Source organism: Indicator indicator, chromosome 27, assembly GCF_027791375.1.
Source record: "Indicator indicator isolate 239-I01 chromosome 27, UM_Iind_1.1, whole genome shotgun sequence".
NCBI classification, from domain to species: Eukaryota; Metazoa; Chordata; class Aves; order Piciformes; family Indicatoridae; genus Indicator; species Indicator indicator.
The window spans coordinates 9,827,643-9,847,219 of NC_072036.1; the positions used below are offsets into that span (position 1 = coordinate 9,827,643).

The 19,577-nt window shown below is 44.1% G+C and overlaps 1 protein-coding gene across 2 annotated transcripts; it reads right to left on the reverse strand.

Annotated features, from left to right (window-relative positions):
* Positions 1-263: 263 nt before the first annotated feature.
* Positions 264-15,005, reverse strand: AMD1 (adenosylmethionine decarboxylase 1). Of its 2 annotated transcripts, XM_054393010.1 has the most exons (6): positions 5,326-5,461; positions 4,728-4,770; positions 4,490-4,634; positions 3,398-3,490; positions 3,159-3,314; positions 264-2,393 (listed from the first exon to the last, which is right to left on the reverse strand). In XM_054393010.1, exons 1-6 carry the CDS (start codon positions 5,447-5,449, stop codon positions 2,253-2,255), a joined length of 702 nt encoding a protein of 233 aa, XP_054248985.1. In that variant the 5' UTR covers positions 5,450-5,461; the 3' UTR covers positions 264-2,252. The 2 variants fall into 2 exon arrangements, with proteins under 2 accessions (XP_054248985.1, XP_054248986.1); XM_054393011.1 differs by lacking the exons at positions 4,728-4,770; positions 5,326-5,461 and adding an exon at positions 14,831-15,005.
* Between the last annotated feature and the right edge of the window lie 4,572 nt (positions 15,006-19,577).

A 19,577-nucleotide genomic window follows, 5' to 3' on the forward strand; every position in this document is an offset into this window, starting at 1 on the left:
AAAACAGTAAATATCTAATCTTTGTGTGTTAGTTTAGACAAACATTTTTAGCCTCAACAGCAACATTGTCTTCTTTTGAAATACTGTCTCATTTTAAACTACCAACATGTTAAGAGTTGGGATGCATCCCTTCAGGGTAAAGTGAATTGAAAGTAATTTAGGACAAGAAATGAATCTACTTCAGAATTAAACGTTTGGTACCAGAAAGCACAAAATGTGAACGGTAGAATTGCTGGATCATCACTAGAAACAATTTAAGCGAACTTTTATTGAAGCATTAAGTTGTGGTACAGATAATTTTAAATGATCAAAGTCTAACACCACAGAAATGATAAACACCATACTCCCCCCCCATCCTGGTCACCCTAGATAGTCCAATAATCCATTCAACAGCTTTCATTTTTATAGCCGACGCTTATGCTTCTATTAGTAAAAATGTGTATTCCAGTATTACTTGAAAAGGGATCTTCAGTCTAAAGGACCTCAAGCCAACAAATGTCAGGTCAGTTGGGACAATGTTTAAGAACAAAAAAACCCACCAAATAAACTGAAATCTTGGTCCTCAATATTAACACCAAAAAGCCTTAGTGCCATTTACACATGTCATTGATAGCATTGGTAAAGAACATCAACAAAATGCTTAACGTTCTAACCACTTGATTTCTAACCAAGCAGACTTCAGTTTGTAAGCACTGAAAAAGTGCTTCATTCATAAATATAGAAGGAACAAAAAAACCATTGTGTCAAACCAGAAAAATCAAAAACACTGCAAGGACAAGAAGGGGAAAATCATCTCAATTTTGTCATTACCATGCTGGTCTCACAGCTGTTAAAATCCCAGTATTTGCAAACATAGCTGAAAGTGTGCCAGCATTTTAAAGCCTGCATTTTAGTCAATACCCATTAAAGTGACTTTGAATTACACATTCAATGCTCTATGAATAGCATTCTACTTCACTGCTGTCCAGGTGTCCTAGACAGTTCTTGTTCTATGCCTTCACTTAATGCCCTCAAGTCACAGTAAGAGGAACCACCTTAATTCAGAGGAAAAAACAGATGAAGTCACAACACTCAAATACAACATAAGTCACATGCACAACAATGTCACAGGACTGTCACAAGATAGAGGCATTAGCTTTGCTTGGAACAACAAAATGAGGTGACACTGGACCAGTTTAGAAGCACTCTTTACAGTTAGAAGTGGTAGGTCACAGGTTTCACTGAGAGTAACCCAAACCAATCCATCAGTCAACACACCCAGACTGGCAAATTCCACTCCTTCACTAGATCTACCTGCTAGTACCCAAGAGCACCAGCTTCTTAGTCTGACATAATTGGTGACTAGGAAAGAAAATGCCTCGTGCCAATATGAACTTGCACTTTGCAAAGCTGTCAGACCACTGTGCCAAAGCAATTGCATCCTGACTCAGCTCTCCTCCTACTGAGTCTTGGACCTTCTTCAAATTCTGTCATTGTGTAACAAAGTGTGACAGCTTGGGGATGAGGACAGATAAATGAGCATTAGGATGAAATTTAACCTGCATTAGTATTGATACTCAGGTTTCTGAGGGTGAAAGAGCAATGCATTAGCCTAGGGCCATAGTATAGCTGAGCAAATTTCTAGAAGCTTTTATTAGAGCATGAAAAAAAAAAATCAGTCCAATTTAAAAATAAATCCACCACCTGTAGTAGCAAAACAATTTGTAACTGTTTTCAGAATTTTCTCTGAACATTAAAGTGTTCATTAGGAATCAGTTTCATTAGAAATCATAAAAGTTTGTCAAAAACTGGTTTAGACTGAAATCACAACATACATGAAAAGAAAGTGACGATTTAACACAGAACTGCCCCTAGTGAGTAGGTTGAGGCTAAGTCTAATGAGGACGAAAGCCTTGTCTGTGGGGAATTTTTGGTGATACCTGGAGAAAAACTATACTGTGTGTAATTCTACCTGAATCCTTTTTACACGTGTTGTAAAGTTCCATACAGTAAGATTTTTCTACATGCACTTCAATTTCACAGCAAGAGTGGCATAGAGTACCTAAACACAGAAGAGAGCATTCATGCAAGATATCTAACTCCTTGATATAATAATGCATACAATTCAAAATGGTTATACTATGATTACACCTAGGGCTTTCCACAACTACAAGGTGGTGGGAGTGGAAAGCATGGCCCCCTGAATCATTAACTAGAAAGCAACCACCACCTTCTCTATGGGATTTCTTTTTGCGCTTTTTCTTCATTATTAATCAACTGTGCTGCTGCTGGCGATTTTTTGTGAAACTGGTAAAAACAAAATTATAATCACTGAATTGGGCAATTTGGTGATCGAGACGTTTAAACCCTTCAATCTTCTGGGCAGAAGAAAACACTGTACGACATTTAGAGCTCTAGAAAACAAAAAGGGAAGTTCGTGTTAGGAAAGTCAGCATGTAGAGAGGGACTAGGAGAGTATGTGTGCTGCTTGTGATGTTGTGAACAACAGACTTCAAACCCCTGCCCAACAGCACTGCAGCTCTGCATGGACACTTCTCAATAAACCATTATGGGGGCTGGAACACCTCAGAGAGGTGGAGCTGTTCAGCCTGGAGAACAAAAGGCTCCAAGGAGACCTTACAGCAGCCTTACTAAAGGGGCCTGTAAACGATATAGGGAAAAATCTTTTTAGCAGGGCCTGTTGCAACAGAACAAGGGGTGATGGTTTTCAAGCAAAGGATGGTAGATTTAGACTAAAAGAGGGAGAAATTTTTTACAATTAGAGAAGGGAAACACTCATACATATGGCCTAGAGAGGGGGTAGATGCTCTACCCCTGGGAACAATCCAGGTCAGGTTGGTCAGGGCTCTGAACAACAGATCTAGCTAAAGGTGTCTGTGCTTACTGCAGGGAGTGGACAAGATGACCTTTAAAGGTCCTGTCCAACTCAAAGCATTTTCTTCAGAGAAAACCAAAAGAGGGCTGCATTAGCTTAGTATTTACATTTTCTGGAGATCAAATTTAGTACATGTCAATACTAAACAGTATTTTTACTTTTCAATGAATCTGCCATCTAAATATATAGGCAAACTGGGAACTAATAACACTCCAGTAAAAAAATTCCTGGCCTTAATTTGTCTAGATGCATTTCAGGAGCCAACAAGCTCAAGAAAACTCACCTGATTAACAAAGAGGGTTGTCACAAATTTTCCTGGCTTGAAAACCTCCACGACTTTTCTAATCAGGTCATCATAAGAGGTCTGACTTATGTTTGTTTCAAAACTAACATAAGAAAACTCTGGTTCTGGAGTGATGTGAATAGTCCAGTAAGTTCCCTGAAAATAAAAATAATATTACCACCACTGATAAATAATTAGTATTTATTTTAACATCAGTTGTCATTAAGTGCAATACTTACATCCGATTTCATCCCATTCATTGAATACCCACAAGGATTGAACATTGTAGCATCAATAACAGAACCTGGTATCAGGTCACGAATTCCACTCATCTGAAATAGAAGTTAAAGTCACACCACTCAGCTTATCATACATGCTTAACTGAAAGGCAGAACGAACATAAATTTAGGGGACAGGACACCAGAACTCTCCCAGTAACAAGTCACTTGATTTGTTCCACTATGCATGCACTTGCTTTGCATCCTGTCACTTACCAAGCCAGCAACTGAGTGCCAAGCTGCATGCAAGTTACCAGATACAGAAGCTGCATAGCTCCATGACAACATAACAGCTTAGAATTCTAGAACATAATTTCTTCTGCAACCAGAACAGGAAATGGAGCTCCTGTCCAAGCAGTACCCACATTGTGAAGGCTGTTATACATTAACTCTCGAGTGAGAATATACTTTATATTCTAGAATGAAATGTAGTCACAACCACTTGGATTTCCCACACAATACTTGAGAGACAGCCAACTCTCAGTAGGAAGTACAGTGGGAGAATCAAAGCCCAAGATGGAAAAATAGATGAAGTCAAAGTGGTTGTCAAACAGACTGTCTAATGGCTGGCCCAGCCTTACACCTTGACACTCACAGGACTTTCCCATTTGGAAAAGAGAAAAGGAGGCAAACCCACCAAATTATGCTTTTACTTTAAATCTGCCCCCAACTACCCAAGCAGCTCCATGATTTAACATGAGTTTTGATACCTAGATTACCCCTTGGTATTATCTTCAGTTTAAGTCTCTCTATTCAATCTACATCCTTCGAAGTTACTCCATTGTGGTTTTAATGCTATTAATTTTTCAGAGAATAAGGTTCCAATCAACCCAAAGCACTGCAAATTGCTCCTTTTAATAAAGCAGGGTTCATTGAAAGTGTGAAGTTATATTCCAAGACATTCTGGGGTTAAATCCATTTTACCCACGAATCATAAGCCTGACATTGTATGAGATCTTTTCTACCACAAAATAAACCTTGTTTTAAATATTAAGTAAAACATTGTGGCCCATTTCCCCTGTTCCCCAAAATGCTGTTTTCAAGCCAACTTACACGAGTGACATCATTTGCAGTAACACCATCTTTCATGTAGAACTGGTCCATCACTACTGGGTCAAGCTCACTCATCAGAATTTCCAGTGTCTGATCAGGCTGATTGGATATCCGACTCTCTGGGAAATCCAGGGTGTACAGGTACCTATAGAAAACACAGATCATGTATGTAATAAATGTTAGCACCACTAAGTTCTACTGTAAGCCCAAAAGAAATCCCAAGCTTTCGCATACATACCAGCAATCAGAGTTCATACGCCCCATGCAATAGGCTGCTCCATCTAGACAAGAGAAGACATCTCCAGTTAATGCAGCACAGCTGATCCTTTATGTGGAAGATTGGCTTCATTTCATATTTAAAGACACAAGAAGCCATTCAGCAAACACTAAGGAACACTATGTCAAAACCAAGGCATTTACCATCAGAAAAAACTATCTCCCTCACAGAAGATGCTCTGGATACTTCAGAGCCTACTAAAAGGCCATTCAGATGGTGTCCCTCAATCACCATCCTACCTCTTAAATGAGGCTTCTAGTTAGTGAGAGCTGAATTCTACAGACTGACTTACTATGTCTTGAAGTCTGAAGAAGACCTCAGTTAATACAGGGTGCTAAGTGTTAAGATTAGTATGACTTAAATATTTTATCTTGGCAAATCAGTGAAAAAATGGAGTATTTATAGCTTTTGTTTTTTTCCTGCAGACAAAGCTTGTGCCACCTGCAGAACGGAACTGCTGAAGGAAGGGGCTGCCAGCCTGCACGTACTGTTCCATTTGTCATTTCCCATCTGCTCTTCACGTAAGCTCCACAACTTCACTGAAGTTTCATGGACTTACTTGGGAAAATTTCATTTAGAAACTCAACTTCTTCCTGGAAATTCCTATGTGGGTACTCCTGGTGGGAAGGCTTCATGAAATTCTTACGTGAATAAAAGAAGCTCTGAAAAAAATAAAGGTGCATCTTAGATATTGATTAGATCTGTCCAACTTCAACCTAAGTATTTGGAAAAATCAAGTACTAAGCTTTCACAGGAATTAACTTTTCCTTCTCGAAGAGCTGATACCTGTATTTCCACTTCAGAGGCATATGGTCATTCCTAGCTTAATTTGTAAGCCACAGGAGTGACCTGAACTCAGCATAACAGCATTTATGAGTTAGCAAATAGCAGGCTAAATCCTACAGCAGAGCAAGTAACCTTACATGACAATCTTCCCATGGGAAGCATGCAGAAATGCCAATGGAAGTTTTGGCATATTTAATACAATCAGTGAATCAGCAATATTAGTCAAAAGCTTTTTTTGTACACTGCAAGTGTGCAGCATTTCTTGCACCTTACCTGAATTGAGTCAAACCCACTGTACTCCCTAGCAAGCTCCAACAGGGGAACCAGTGCTTGCAGTAAGAGGGTGGTACCACACGTCTTCAAAATGAAACGTCTCTTGGAGACAAACATGCTACTCTCACTGAAAAAGAAGTTAAAGTGTATGTAGTGCTTCATATAAAACAAGCCAGGAGAGAATGGTTACATCTTGGTTTTTAGCCCAACCAAACGTATTACTGTAAGTGGACATTCAGCATATGGTACATCAACATGCCTGGTAAATGGTTCAAACCAATGGATTTCAGCAAGCTTCCAGAACACTTCATGTGACAACTGAACAATGGCAATAGAAGTGTAGCTTAACTAATTCAGTTTGGAACGCTGTGTAAGAATTCCAAGTCAGGTTCTATTTCATCCAGGAGAGTTGTACCTGGTCACATTTATTTCAGAATTCTGTTTTAAACGTGAAGCATTAGGGAAACAAGATTTCAGCACAGTTTGAGTGGCTTGCTCTTAGCCCAGCCTTGCCCTCAAGGCAGTCTCTCAGTACAAAAGCTTCAGTTTTTGTAATCTGATGTAAAACAATGTCAGTCTGTAAAGTTCATGTAGATTAAGCATGAAAGTATTTTGCAGGATGAAAAACACATGGCAAAAGTAGCATCCTTAACCAACTGCTGTACAACAGAAAAATTCCAAAATTTCAGGAACACTTGATTTCCACAAATGTCCTTAGCTCAGCTCTAAGAGTTGTTGCACTTGATTGCACTACCTGGAGTTAAAGCCAATCTACTGATAGTTTTTGCTGATGTAAAAGTGACACCTACATGCACCATGCAGTAATCCTAAACCTCTTAGCTGGGGACACTCATTTAACCCTGGACAAAATTCAGTGATCAGGTGCAGAGACACCATAGCTCTGTCCTTAATCCTTTTGGTTGTAAAAGACAAGCACTGGTAACTATGAAGGCACTTCTGCTACTGGAAGAGCATGACAGTACTATGATCAGTTAGTCATGAACAGCAGGATCTTAACCCAGCCAAGAGGATGCCACATGACAGCTTGAACTTTTTTAGCTCTTGGTAACTAGAAGAGTAAGCTAGTGGCTTACCTGAGTACATAAGCTTCCTGCTTGTCAGTTTTTGTCACACTTATGATCAAACAATGCACATTCTCCAGAAGTTTGTCCCACTCAATCCTGGGAAGAAATGATAGAAAAGCACAAACATGTTAAGCAGAAGTTTTGTGGAACCCTGAGCAAAAAGTACAGCCCAGCCAAGACTGTGGCTTGTCTCAAGTTTCTGGATTCAAGACCATGAAAGAAAGGTGAAGACTTTCAACACAGGAATTATGACAGCACAGTAACATCCAAACCTCCCAATGGCTAAGTATTCATCAAGATCTGTTAAGTGCAATCTGCTGCACAGCCAGATCCAACCTGCTAGAGGGGGTCAGGATAACCTTAAACCTTGCACCCCACATGTGTCAAGATAAAATTCATAGTGTACCTTAAGGGATGCTTTGGGTTGAATCTCCCTGTCCTTCAATGTATTCACACAAACAGGAACATACTTCGCCTCCCTAAAAATGAGTTTGAGAATCCTCTGCATCTTAAAAATCCCTTGTAAGTGCATATCTGGACAGGTTCATGCACTCAGTGGTGTAACTGGACACTTAAAATCCAAGTGAAGTTTGCCCTACCACCCCAGTGAGTGAACCTTGATGAAATTTTCTTCAGCTATAGACCACTCAAATCTGCATGTCAAATTAAAAAAAACACCACCTTGTTTTTAATGCTCAGGTATGGCCTTGCTATTTTCCCCTCTAACATCCTTTTATTTCTCCTGTAAACTGAAGTAGGTAGTGTGTAATTCATTCCAATAATGGCAACACCACTACTGACAATATTTCATCTGCCATTAAGAAAAACACCCAGCATCTGACAGCCTTTATGAAAGCTGAGAGTTCCCTTACACTGCCTGATGCTCAGCCTCACTAATCCCATTTGTACATTACTACAAATCTGATCTCTACTTCTCTAAGTATTAATGGGTATATGCCTATCTTAGGCTTTTCAAGAGCATACATCTCAGCCTTCACAAGCTTCTTACCTTCTCAGACAGTCCAAAACCTGAGCTTTATGTAGACAAGACAGTTTTAAGTAACAGTGCAGTTGCATGCAGACACTCCAAGAAAACAGCTTAAAGTCTCAATCATACCATAATAGAGAAAGATGTAACAGTTTTGGTGGTCAAGTCACCCAACAATGAAGGATTCCCAACAAGTCCCTAGTTACATGTTAGCACTATAGTTCATATTCAGTTACTAGGGATGAAATCTGCAGTGGCACAAGACCTTTGAATTACAACTCTGATCAATTCTTTGCCACTACAGAAACCAGAGCTAAGCATATGCTAAATGGTCACCTGTTCAGCCTTTACAAGGGAAAAAAAGTTCATCATTTGATCTGATTACAGTAAAAGTTTACAACTTGAGAAACAGTGTCAAACAGAGTGAGCCAAAGCCTTAAAAGGCAAAGGTTTGCAGCATCCAGGGTGAGACTTGGCCACATAAGGGAGTTTTGTGGAGGTACTGGTCTGTACCTACATGCATTTTAAAGTGAAGCACAGGAAACTACAGAAAGGTCACTGAACATAATGCATTTAAACAAGACAACCTTAGTATTTGACATTTTCCATTGTTTAAACAGAACTAAGACCATTTAGGACTACTCTGTACCAGGTAGACCAAGTTTACTAGAAGCCTAGCTTTCACATTTCTTTTTCTGCAATCTGTTTAATTCTTTGTTACTAGAGACAAGTAATGTCCAGTGCCACTTAGAAAAAATCTACATTAAAAATAGATTGCTATGGTTCATTCCATGCATTTCAGCCAATAGTTTGATTTTTGTCATGTAAAAATCCTCCAAGTCCATAGCTCAAATACTTGAGAACATTGTTTCATAACTGAGTGAAGTTTTCACTGGGAAGCAAAGTCTCCAACTGAAAAAAGGAAACCATAGAAACTTACTCTAAATGCTATCATGGACTTACACTCTTCAAAATCCCCCTTTCAATAGGGATTACGTAGATGATATTATGATTTCCTAAATTACTTCCCATAGCCAGATATCGGGACAACCCCAAACACTTTGGAAATGCCTTTCCTATACTCCAGCCAATCATACATAGCAATAATCAACAGCTAAATTCTGTGGCAGACCTACATCCATTTGAACTCCAAACTCAGAGCACATTTGAGACCAACTCCTTGCTGTTATATAGACTTGTTACCAACTTCATTCCAAAGCCCTAAGATCTTGTTCCTGAAACATCAGATAACTGCCACCTACTGAAAGTCCAGTTTCTCCAGTAAGGTTACATGTGCTGCTCAGAACACCAAACAAAAATGGAATATATCTATTTAAGCATGGAAAAATGTCCGTTCTTGAACGGTAGAAAGCTCTTTGTTCTACACTTGACTAACAGAACACACCAAGAGAATAAATGAAGTTTTGCAATCTACTATAGCTGTGTTGCAATACTGAGTGCCAATATTGAGTGCCTTGTTACCAATGTGCAAATCACTTCCAAACTGCCACCCAGGTACATCAGTATGGAAAAAACTATCAGAACTGAGCAGTAGAATTCATTTTTAGGAAGCATGCTTTAAGTGTGTAATGAAAAGAGCCATCAGTCCCTCTCAAGCCAGTTCCAAACCATCATGTTTGCTCCTTTATTTCATAGTTCATTCATTCTTCATTTCTGAGGAATATGAATCAAGTTTTCCTTGCCAGATAAAGCCATACTTACAAATGCAAGTTACTGGCCTATTCTGACCCTTTCCTTTCAAGGATAAAACAGGCTTTAGACACAAGAGTCAAGCATGAGACAGCAGAATACTGCTGGTTCAGGCAAAGTGAGAATGTGGTAACAGCAATGTAAGGAGGAAGAACTACATCAAGAACTTGTTCCTATCAGCAATTAATATACTCTACAAGCATACCAGCCCACCACCCCAGTAAAAGGACCTTGCTAATGCAGCCCAGATAGCACTGGGAGCACTGCTTTGCAGTAGGGCAGGAATACTAAGGAAATAAATCCTATGATACTCTTAAAGGGAGCTTAAGCTGTATGCATACTCCTGTACAGCTTCTCATTAACACAGAGCAGCTGACAAGTCTGCACTACTCAAAGTAAGCATTTTCATCATGTTCTAAAAGTCAGCACTTAACTGCAGAGCGATTTTTATTCCCTCACCTGTTACCTCCTAAGTATTTTTAGTAGCCAAGAGAAATAACCATAGCCTGCTAATGAGGTAACTGGTAAGTAAGCAAATTCCTACTGATGCCACAATCCAGAACAGTCAAACCTAATGCTTTGTCTGAAGTGCCTGTGCAGACAAGATGTGGCTGAGGTGCATGGAAGCTGGTTCAAAATAGCAATGGCAGCAGCATTGCAACATTCACTATCAAGCACTCTGAAAGTGGTAAAGTACAGCCCAATACAGTACACAAAAATCACAAGCTTTTTCAGGCTGGTGCATTTCTCTGCCAACAGCTGCATGTGAATCCATTTCCTTCTAGAATTGAACTCCAGTTTATAATTTGCTGTTTAAGAGATTATCTTGACCTATGTTCACACTCAGTTTAGACACAAAGCACTGGCAACTTGATAGTTTTACTTGGGCACTATCTTGGAGTGTGCAAAACCCACACACCCTCTCTGTGTTCTGAACAGATACAGGAAGACTGTCTGCATCTCCCTTATCTTCAACTTAAACTCTCCAGACACATTCACTTCATCTTGAATGAAAGACAGACACCCCAACAGAAAATTGCATCCACATTGGAAGTGATTCCAAGCAGCACTCCTCACAAAATATTTCTTACCTAGAACACCCTGAGCCAGCTACTAAAGAATTATTCCCAAAGGTGAAATCACTCTTCGAATACAACCGAGTAATTTTGAGCTTGTTAGCTGAAATCTAGTCTATGAATATTCATCCTGATGAGGGGCAGGCTGAATTCTTCAAGCTCTCCAAATGACTCATTTCCATGTAAAAAAGCTCAGTAAGTACAGAGTAATAGGAGCCCTTATTCTGGCTCAACCCTGCCTATCCTTTCTTCCAGGTCTCCAGAGCAGCTCTACGCTGTTTTGTTCTGAAGCGCTGCAGGAGGAAGAATAGAATGGAGCTGATGGCCCACCCTCCTTGTGCCTTCCTTGTTTGAGAACACAAGCAGATAGCGCTGCTGTTGGTCCTGAGGACTGGGGGAAAGGGTAGAGGTGCAGCAGCACTGCAGCAGTGACTTGACTCAGGCCACAGGGAGCAGCATAAAGCAAGTATTTACAGGACTCCCAGCAGATCCTTAGCTGTACCGGTGCTTACAAGTTCTCATGTAGCACAGCACGAATCTCTTATCAGTGTCATTCCATACTGCTCATGACTGCATTTTTCCCCCCTCCAACCTCTTGTGTGTCCACAGTGCAGACAGTTTCATTTCAGAGTAGTCCAGGGTTGAATCCTTGAGATACACACTCCTAATACTTCCATCATTACCCTGTAGTTTCAAGGTTCTATACATTGAAGACCACAAGCCTCGAGATGAGGAATGCAGAGCTGCACATCATCTGAAGGAATAAACAGATTACTGTGAGGATGGTGAATGCACTACTCCGTCACCACAATTCCAGGGCTCACAGCTTGTTCATCATTTTCAAATGCTCCTTTTTTACACGTAATTTAAAGCTGACTGTATTAAAACAGTAAGTAAAGATTTTTTCTGAGATAGTTCCCACCTACCCATCCAAACTCTTCTCTAGGAAGCAGGCTTGCCCATAGGAGGAAAAGATACCAAAATGCAACTGCATCAGTTCTTGAAACTTTTTTCTTGTTCACACTGGTGACATCCAGTGAAGACTTTAAAATATTTAATCCCTAGCAAGCATATGCAACATGGTGTTCAGTCTGAACACCAGCTTAGTCATTCAGTAGATGAATGGCTCACATTTCACTACTAAGTAGGTACTACAATACAAAAGGCAAGCTCAACTGGTTTGCAACTTGATTCTAATTTAGCTATTGTTCTACAAGTTTCAGCTTTGATTTCAAGTTCTGTACAAACTAGCTGATTTAATTGCCTTTAAATTAGTATACATAGTATCTGGATTTTTTTAAATGGTAATACATTATTTAATGCCAACCATTTTCTAAAATCCAATATGCTTTTAAAACTTAATTTCAGGCTAGCAAGAATATCACTGATACTCCTGGACACAGGTTAACAGCAATTCAGACATGTCACAGCTTCCTACCAAAAAAGTACACAGCTTCAGTTAATTTGTATTAAGAGCTAATTAACACAAAGGCCTTTAAAGCTTGCTCACAGTTCTGAAATTGTATTAAAGACAACACACAACAGTTTGTATCTACTCTCTTAGAAGTTTACAGTTGTAACTGAACCATATGAAGGACCAGTAACAGCACCTGCCTTGCAGCTACATTAAATGATCTTGAGCAGTTTTGTAAACATGAGCCTGAGCTGACAGAACACCAGAGAGCATGATTGTGTAAATGAGGACAGTGTTTGCAGAATGCCATCTCCAAACCACACCTGTATATTCCAACACCAGTATATTAATGCAAAGTCAAAAGATTGGTTTTGGAATCTTTCACATTTGAAGTCAAATGTAACAGGAATCCTGAAGTGCCTACATTTAACTCTGATCATCTGGACACTAACTATACAAATTGTTACCTTGTGCTATCTGCTACACTAAATCTCGAGGACCTATGTAACCAGATCTGAAGACTTCCACTTTAAGTAACTTCTTAAAAAAAGTGTAAACAGCTCTGACCCATAGGTGTAATAGTTGGTCAGTGTAACTTTCTGATGTGAAGCTAAATATGCATTCTGCAGAGCTTCTAGCACAGCAGAAATTAAATTTCCACTATCCATGAGCTAGTGGTGTGTCTCTACACACAGGCACATTTGGACTATTCATTATTTCAGGAACAGCAGTACCTGCCCAGTGGCAATTCAGACCTTTGGACAGGCAACCCTACTGATACATGTGCATAAGAAATCTGCTGAGAAATACCAAAGGCGAAGACAAGGTGTGTTCTAAGTATGCCTCTGAATGGAGATGCTACCATCATTAACATATTCCAAGCACACAGTATATACATCAAGACAAGCTCCCTGACACCCACTGGGTAACAGTGACATGCACAAGCAGATCTGGATACACTGAAAACACCTAGAAGCTCCAGGCACCATCAGAACCTGAGAAGTTGACCAGTTTACCATACTAAACTACTGGCATAAGTATAACCTTCAGATTTGCTCGGTGTGAGCCTGCTTTTTTCAGCTACATCACCTGATGTGGCTACATACTAACCCTGTAGTCCTTGCAAACCTGTACAGAGTTCTGGGTCCATTCCAGAGCACATAAGCAGGTTTCTGCTTTGTACTTCAAGCTCAGAGCTTCCATTTTCTGACGCTTCCAGGACACCTATGACAATGTAACTTGCAGACCCACAGTTGGAGCCCTTATTATAGCAAGTAAGATGCATAGGTCTTGCAGTCTTTAAGCCTGCCTCCCTACGAAATACCCTGCCGGCAATCTCCAGCGATGAGCTGCGTGCCGGCAGGTGGCCACCAGCTCCCGCACTAACAAAGGCCAGGCCCCGGCCGGGCACACCTCAGCCCTGGGAGGCAGAGCTGTCCCCTCCCAGCGAGGGCCCAGCGAAACACGTGTGCGGCAGGAGCCGTGCGGGCCCCGCGCCTTTCTCCCCCGCTCGCTGGGTGGCAGAGGCAGGAGCGCCAGCACATTCTTCACATGCCCATTGGGTGACAGACACGGGCCCACCCCTCGGCGGCAACCAGCTCCCATTGGCCTCAACTTGTCAATGGGGGGGAAAAAAAGGAGGCAGCGCGGCCTGGGAGCCGAGCCAAGAGCCTCACGTGTAAACCGTGGCTCCAGCCACACTTCTGAGGGGGTGGGGGGGGCATACCCGGTGCCTGCCACGCCATAGAGAGGCACGGAAGGGTCCCCGCGTACCGCCCGCTGGATAAGCCTGCCCAGCAGAAGCACAGTGCCGGAGGTCGCTACGAAACCGGCCATGTGGGGGAACCATCAATACTTGTCGCGACAGCAAGAGGGATCTCTTTTCCCGCTTCCATGAACTGGGAACAAGACTCCTATCCCCTTGTTCCCGCAGCACAGCACTGCCGGTCCCAGTCCCGACGGGCTGGGATTTTCACAGCCTTTCCCTCCGGAAGCTGGCAGGGACAAGAGCCCCACCGTAAAAGGGTTTCCATGGCTCTGCCTGCGAGCGGGGCCAGCAGCTACCGGGAGCTGCCAACGTGCGCGGGGGCTTGGCGCAGAGGGGTGGGGGCCGCTGCCACGGCCCCGGCAGCCAGCAGCACTGCGACACTCCGCCATCCACCCCTCCCCGCAGGCACTCCCGGTCGGCGCGGCACACGCCCGGCTCTCCTCTCCTCGCCGCCACATGTTGCCAGCAGGGACCGCACGGGGCTGCACGAGGTGGCGGAACGGAATGGCTTCCGCGCCGCACCGTCCCCGGGACTGCCACCTCCCCCCACGCCTCCCGCCCCGGCCGAGATGAGGGGAGGTTCCCTGCCTCCGCGGGCCGGCGCCACGGCCTTGAGGATGGGGCGGGGGTCTCTAGAGGGCAAGGGAAGGTCAACCCCTGCTCTCCCACGACAGGCGGCAGAGGCCGGGGCTGTCATCGAGGGCGGGGGACGAAATCCGCGCGCGGCCGTTACCGCTAACGGCTACCCCGAGGCACCCCGGAACCCGCCTGCCGCCAGTCCACGCACGGCCATTACCCCTCTCAGCCCCGCCAGCTCCCACCCGACCCCGTATCGCCGCCGCCACCACCACCACACCCGGACCCCGCGTGCGCCAGCCACTCACCGTCTCCTCCCGCCCGCCGGCCGTTAAGTGCAGCCCTCCCAACTACTGCCTCCCACCCCCAAACCCGGCCGTTAACGGACCTGGGTATGGTGCGAAGATCGCCGGACCCCTTGCTCTGGTGCGGCTCCTGCTGCGCGGGCTGCTGCCGGGCGAACCACACCTCCAACAGCTTCTCGGTCCCTTCGAAGAAGTGTGCACCGTTCTCCTTCATGGTGAGACAACTCGGCAACCAACAACCACAGAAATTAACGACAACCAAACTACCGCCCCCGGCCGCTACCGTTTGCTGCTGCACGGGCCGCGCTGCCGCCGCCGGGTCCCAGTTCGTCGTGGGCGGGTTTCACCTTCCAAGGAATTTTTTTTAATATTAATTTAGAAAAAAAATAATAAGAAAAAGGCTTTTTTTTTTTTTTTAACCAGCGAAAACCACCCGGAGTGCGCAGCGGCGAATGCGGCGTGAGCGTGTGTGAGAGGGTTACAGTCCGAGCGGGGGTGCGGGCGGGCAGGCAGGCAGGCGATGCGGTTCGGTTCCTTGTAGTCCGTGTGTTCCCCTGTTACAGAGAAGAGCGTTGAGCGAGCGCTAGCTAATGTCGCCGGCCATACTGTGTAAGCGAGCGGCTAGTGCGCACGCAGCCGTCTTTATACCTCGCAGGTAACCGCATCACGTAGGATCGCGCCCGCCATTGGACCCCTGCCTCCCAGGCCCGCCCTTCCACGCTTTCCATAGGACGACGCTGATGCCTGTCAAGAAATATGCCGGTTCCTGTGGCCCAACCCACTGCAGCCCGCCCGCCAGCCTGCAGGGAGCGGGAGCGGGGAGCGCGGGCGGTGGCGGGGATGGGGACAGTGACGGGGCAGCGTCAGGGGCCGTGCCTGGTGCCGCGGTGTGCCCGCCGCACCGAGGTCAGGGGGTTTCAGGGGGAGCGCGGCCTGTGGTCGGCGGAAAGTGATCGGGGGCTGGGGGGGCGCTGCGGGGGGGAGCGGGGCGGAACATGGCCGAGAGACGGCGGGGAGCGAACCCCCGAAGAACTACGTGCGTAGCGAGGGGCGAGCCCAGGAAGAAAGCGTCTGCCCAGGCCCCGGTTGTTCCGCTGCCTCTGCACCGAAGGCTTCTCCTTTTCCGCGCTTGCTTTAGCGTGACTGCAGCTCGTAAGGAGGCGGCTTCACGAAGCGGCGCTCCCTTCCCTTCCAGGAGCTGCGTGTGTGAGCAGGAGGCAAAGTTAGTTCGTGTGGGGAGGGCTTTGCAGCTCCTGTGCCCCACGCCGCAGAAAGCGGCTGCAGCCCTCTCTGTCAATATCTGTACCTGCAATTGACTTGTTTATACATATGTTGGAAACGTTGAGAATTAAACGGCTTCGTGTTGTAGAAACATTTGTCATCGGTCTTACAACCAACCTTCTAGTCCAGTATTGCCCAAGGGAAGGAACCTTCATAACCCAAGGGAACACTCGTACTGAACGAATGAAGAACAGCAAACACTCTGCCCCAGTGAGCTTCCAGTGTAAACCGTGGGACAAGCAGCAGCAGATGGCTGAGGACAGATGAATGAGTCCTTACTAGGAGACAGTGAGATAGTATCATACAACATAATAGGCAGTGGGCTCTGTCCACCATGGGAGCAGTGACTCAGGCAGCCAGTGAGTCATTCCCAAGGCAGCTGGATGTGAATCACCCCCGAGGTGGCTGGTCGCCACCGTGTGCACCCTTCACACAGCCGTGGAGCTGCCAGAGAAACTTGTTCTCCAGTGCTGGGCTTTCACTGGGTTTTAGTAATTTCGTGTAAGTTGTTACTACCATAAATAGAAGGTCTCAAGCATTTATTTCTGTCTACCCGTTGCCTCCTCCTTTGCTGGCACAAGCACTTTGTGTGGCCATGTAAGTGGACTGCAACAGATTTGATGCTAACTACTTGGTTTTAAACTATGGATAATAGATTTTAATTGTGTATCAGCTTTAACTTGTGTTTCCCAAGCCAGTTCACAACTCAGCTACATAAATGCTTGTGTTGGTGTAAGTAAGAGATTGTGCTTGTACATGCACAAGAAATTATGGATGGGGAATGTAGGACTACTTACTTGATAGATTCATAGAATCATAGAATGAGCTGGGTTGGAAGGTACTTTCAAAGGTCATCTAGTCCAACTCCCCTGCAGTGAGTGGGAACATCTTTGACTAGATCAGGTTGCTCAGAATCGTGACCTGGAATGTTCACAGAGATGGGGCATCTACCACCTCTCTGGACAAACAACCTGGTCCAGTGTTTCACCACCCTCATCATGAAAATTCTTCTCTATATCTACTATGCACCTACCCTCTTTTACTTAAAAAACATCACCCCCTTGTCCTGTCAGAACAGATCCTGCTAAAAAGACTCCCCATCTTTTTTAGAGACTCCCTTTAAATACCAAAAGACTGCAGTAAGATTTCCCTAGAGCTTTTTTTTTCCCTAGGCTGAACAAGCCCTACTCAGCCTTTCTTTTTGTGGCCCTCCTCTGGACCTGTTCCATCATGTGCATACCTTTCTTGTGCTAATGAATCCAAGGCTGGACATGGTACTCAAAGTGGGAGTTGAGGAGAGCAGAGTAGATGGGCAGAATCATCTCCCTTAATCTGCTGACCACCTTTCTTTTGATGCAGCCCAGGATACAGTTTGCCTTCTAGGCTATATTTTAGTATTGATGATGGATTATAGCAGCTTAAAGTGCTAGTGAAACTACAGCTGACAGTTTATGGATTTTGTCCAGCCATATTCTCCATTTATTTTTAGCACCAGTCCCCCCATCCTTGGTTCTGAATCCATAATACTAGTGCCTAATCCTTTCTTCTGGTGAACGTTAATCTCTGGCTTTCAGTCTACTGTTTGCAAGTGATCTGTGTGACATTGCTCCAGACAAATGTGTCTTCTTCTTGTCTTGGATCCGATCTTGTGCTGAGACTCTGACTTCCTGATCTTTGACTGCAGTGTAGTCTCACGGCATGGCTTGGACCACATGAATGCAAATCAGCAGTTCCTGGTCTGACCATGCACATCTGCCCCCTTTAATTAGTGCTTTCTCTGACTTCTCAAATTCAGGACTTCAATGTCTTCTCACCTGCTGTCAGACACTAGCCTGAGTGGCCAAACCCAGTAGCTGTGACTGCTGTCCCTTGGTTTTAAGGCACACCAATCACCCATAAGAATGTGTCTAAGACACTTCAGAGGAGGACAGTGTTCAGAAAAATGAAGTAAATTCTTTATTTCCAAGGAGCTTCTTGGTATAAAGGATAACCTACAAAACAGCATGAAGTACTTATTTGAAAGTTACCAGGGGACAGTGCAGCTCAGTATCACCAGCTGACATGTGGAGGGAAATTATCTCAGTGCTGAGTAAGATGGAACAGTGAAAGATTTTAAAAAGAAAGACAGGTATCTAGTGTGATAGAAAAGTAGCAGGGTGATGGGTATGAACACCTAAAAAAAGATTTATATTAACACAGAAGGCTGCAGACCTTCCTTCATGAGAGGTTGGATTGCTGACAGATACACAGAAAACAGGTGGAGGAGGGAAAGGAGGAAAGCACTGAAAGCTCTTTTTTGAACTTGGCTGACAACTAGACATGAACAAAGTATTGTCTGAGAGACAGGCTGAGGTTTCAGGAAGGACAGAAGGAGATTGTTGTGGGTTAGAGGGAGGTTCTGTGAGTCATGGTTGGAAAGATGGTCTCTGAATTCATGTTTACAACTGAGATTACCCAGAGATAAAGGGCAGAGCAGGAGCTGAAGGACTAGCAGGTCTGAAAACATCCATTCAAAGGCTTGCCTTGGTTTAACTAGAGCAGTTTTAAAATTTATTTAATGACATTAATCAGACATTTGAATCTGGGGGAAGGAAGGCTTGGAGAGACAGGAAGGTTCACACATCATCATATGATTGCGAGACACAGGACCAAAAATCGTTTATGGTTCCTTTGTAGTAATCTGCTGGCACAACAGACCATGAGCAGCCAGGTACATTGCTCTGTGTGCAGGAGGAGAGTGAAAAACTCTTGTAGCTGTTTGGGTGGTTTGATGTTAGCTGTGTAACCAAGCCAAACAGCCAGAGTGGTTCAGAGTTCCTGCATTCCAAAAACAGAGCTTCGAGGTAGTTGGAAAGAGGATGCAAGCCTGTATGGTGCTGAAGCTGCTCCCTATTTCCATCACTAAACCAGCTGCAGGACACAGAGCTCTCGGAGCGTGAAACAAGCTTTGCTCTTACCCATATTCTTGTACAGGGCAAGCTTGGGGTCAACAAATAATCAAGTCCAGAAAGAAAGATGAGAAAGTATTAATCTTTTATTGCGTGGAAAGGGCAATGATGAATTCTGTATTCTTATCCAGTCTCTTTACACTTACCCATTAGCACAAAGGGGCTGTAGAGTTCTTAACATTTCTCCCTAGGGAATACTCCTTGTGTAGAGGTTTCCTCACTTTGAACAGCTATTTTGAGCTGCTGCAATGATCCATAGGGGGCTGTGGCAGCAAAGTAATTTAGAGCTGCCAACTTGCATGAGAGGCATTGCCAAGAAAAATGAAGATTCCAATCTGGAATAAAGCTGCCTTTACCAGCCCTCCACCCAACGGGCAGGAAAGAATCGTGCTTGCTCTTTGTGAAGGAGAACATTCATTGTTAATATTTATGTATAGGTCACGTTACACTAATTCTGTGCAACCCTGGTATGTGACTGTGAGAAGTGAAAACTGTTGTATGCTGTGAGGAGGAGCACTTTTGCTGTCTTGCTCTATTGCTCTGAAGATTGCTACTAAAAGAGCAGAGAAGTAAGTTGCTATAGAGCCAGTGTGGGTACAGA

What these genes read in the sequence shown, in the direction of transcription:
- AMD1 (XM_054393010.1), bottom strand. Translation starts at nt 5,449, where the DNA reads ATGCACCTTTATTTTTTTCAGAGCTTCTTTTATTCACGTAAGAATTTC. An exon ending in TCTAAATGAAATTTTCCCAA is followed by an intron (nt 4,771 to 5,325) that starts GTAAGTCCATGA and finishes TCTCTTGTCTAG; the next exon opens with ATGGAGCAGCCTATTGCATG. An exon ending in CAACCCTCTTTGTTAATCAG is followed by an intron (nt 2,394 to 3,158) that starts GTGAGTTTTCTT and finishes TTTGTTTTCTAG; the next exon opens with AGCTCTAAATGTCGTACAGT.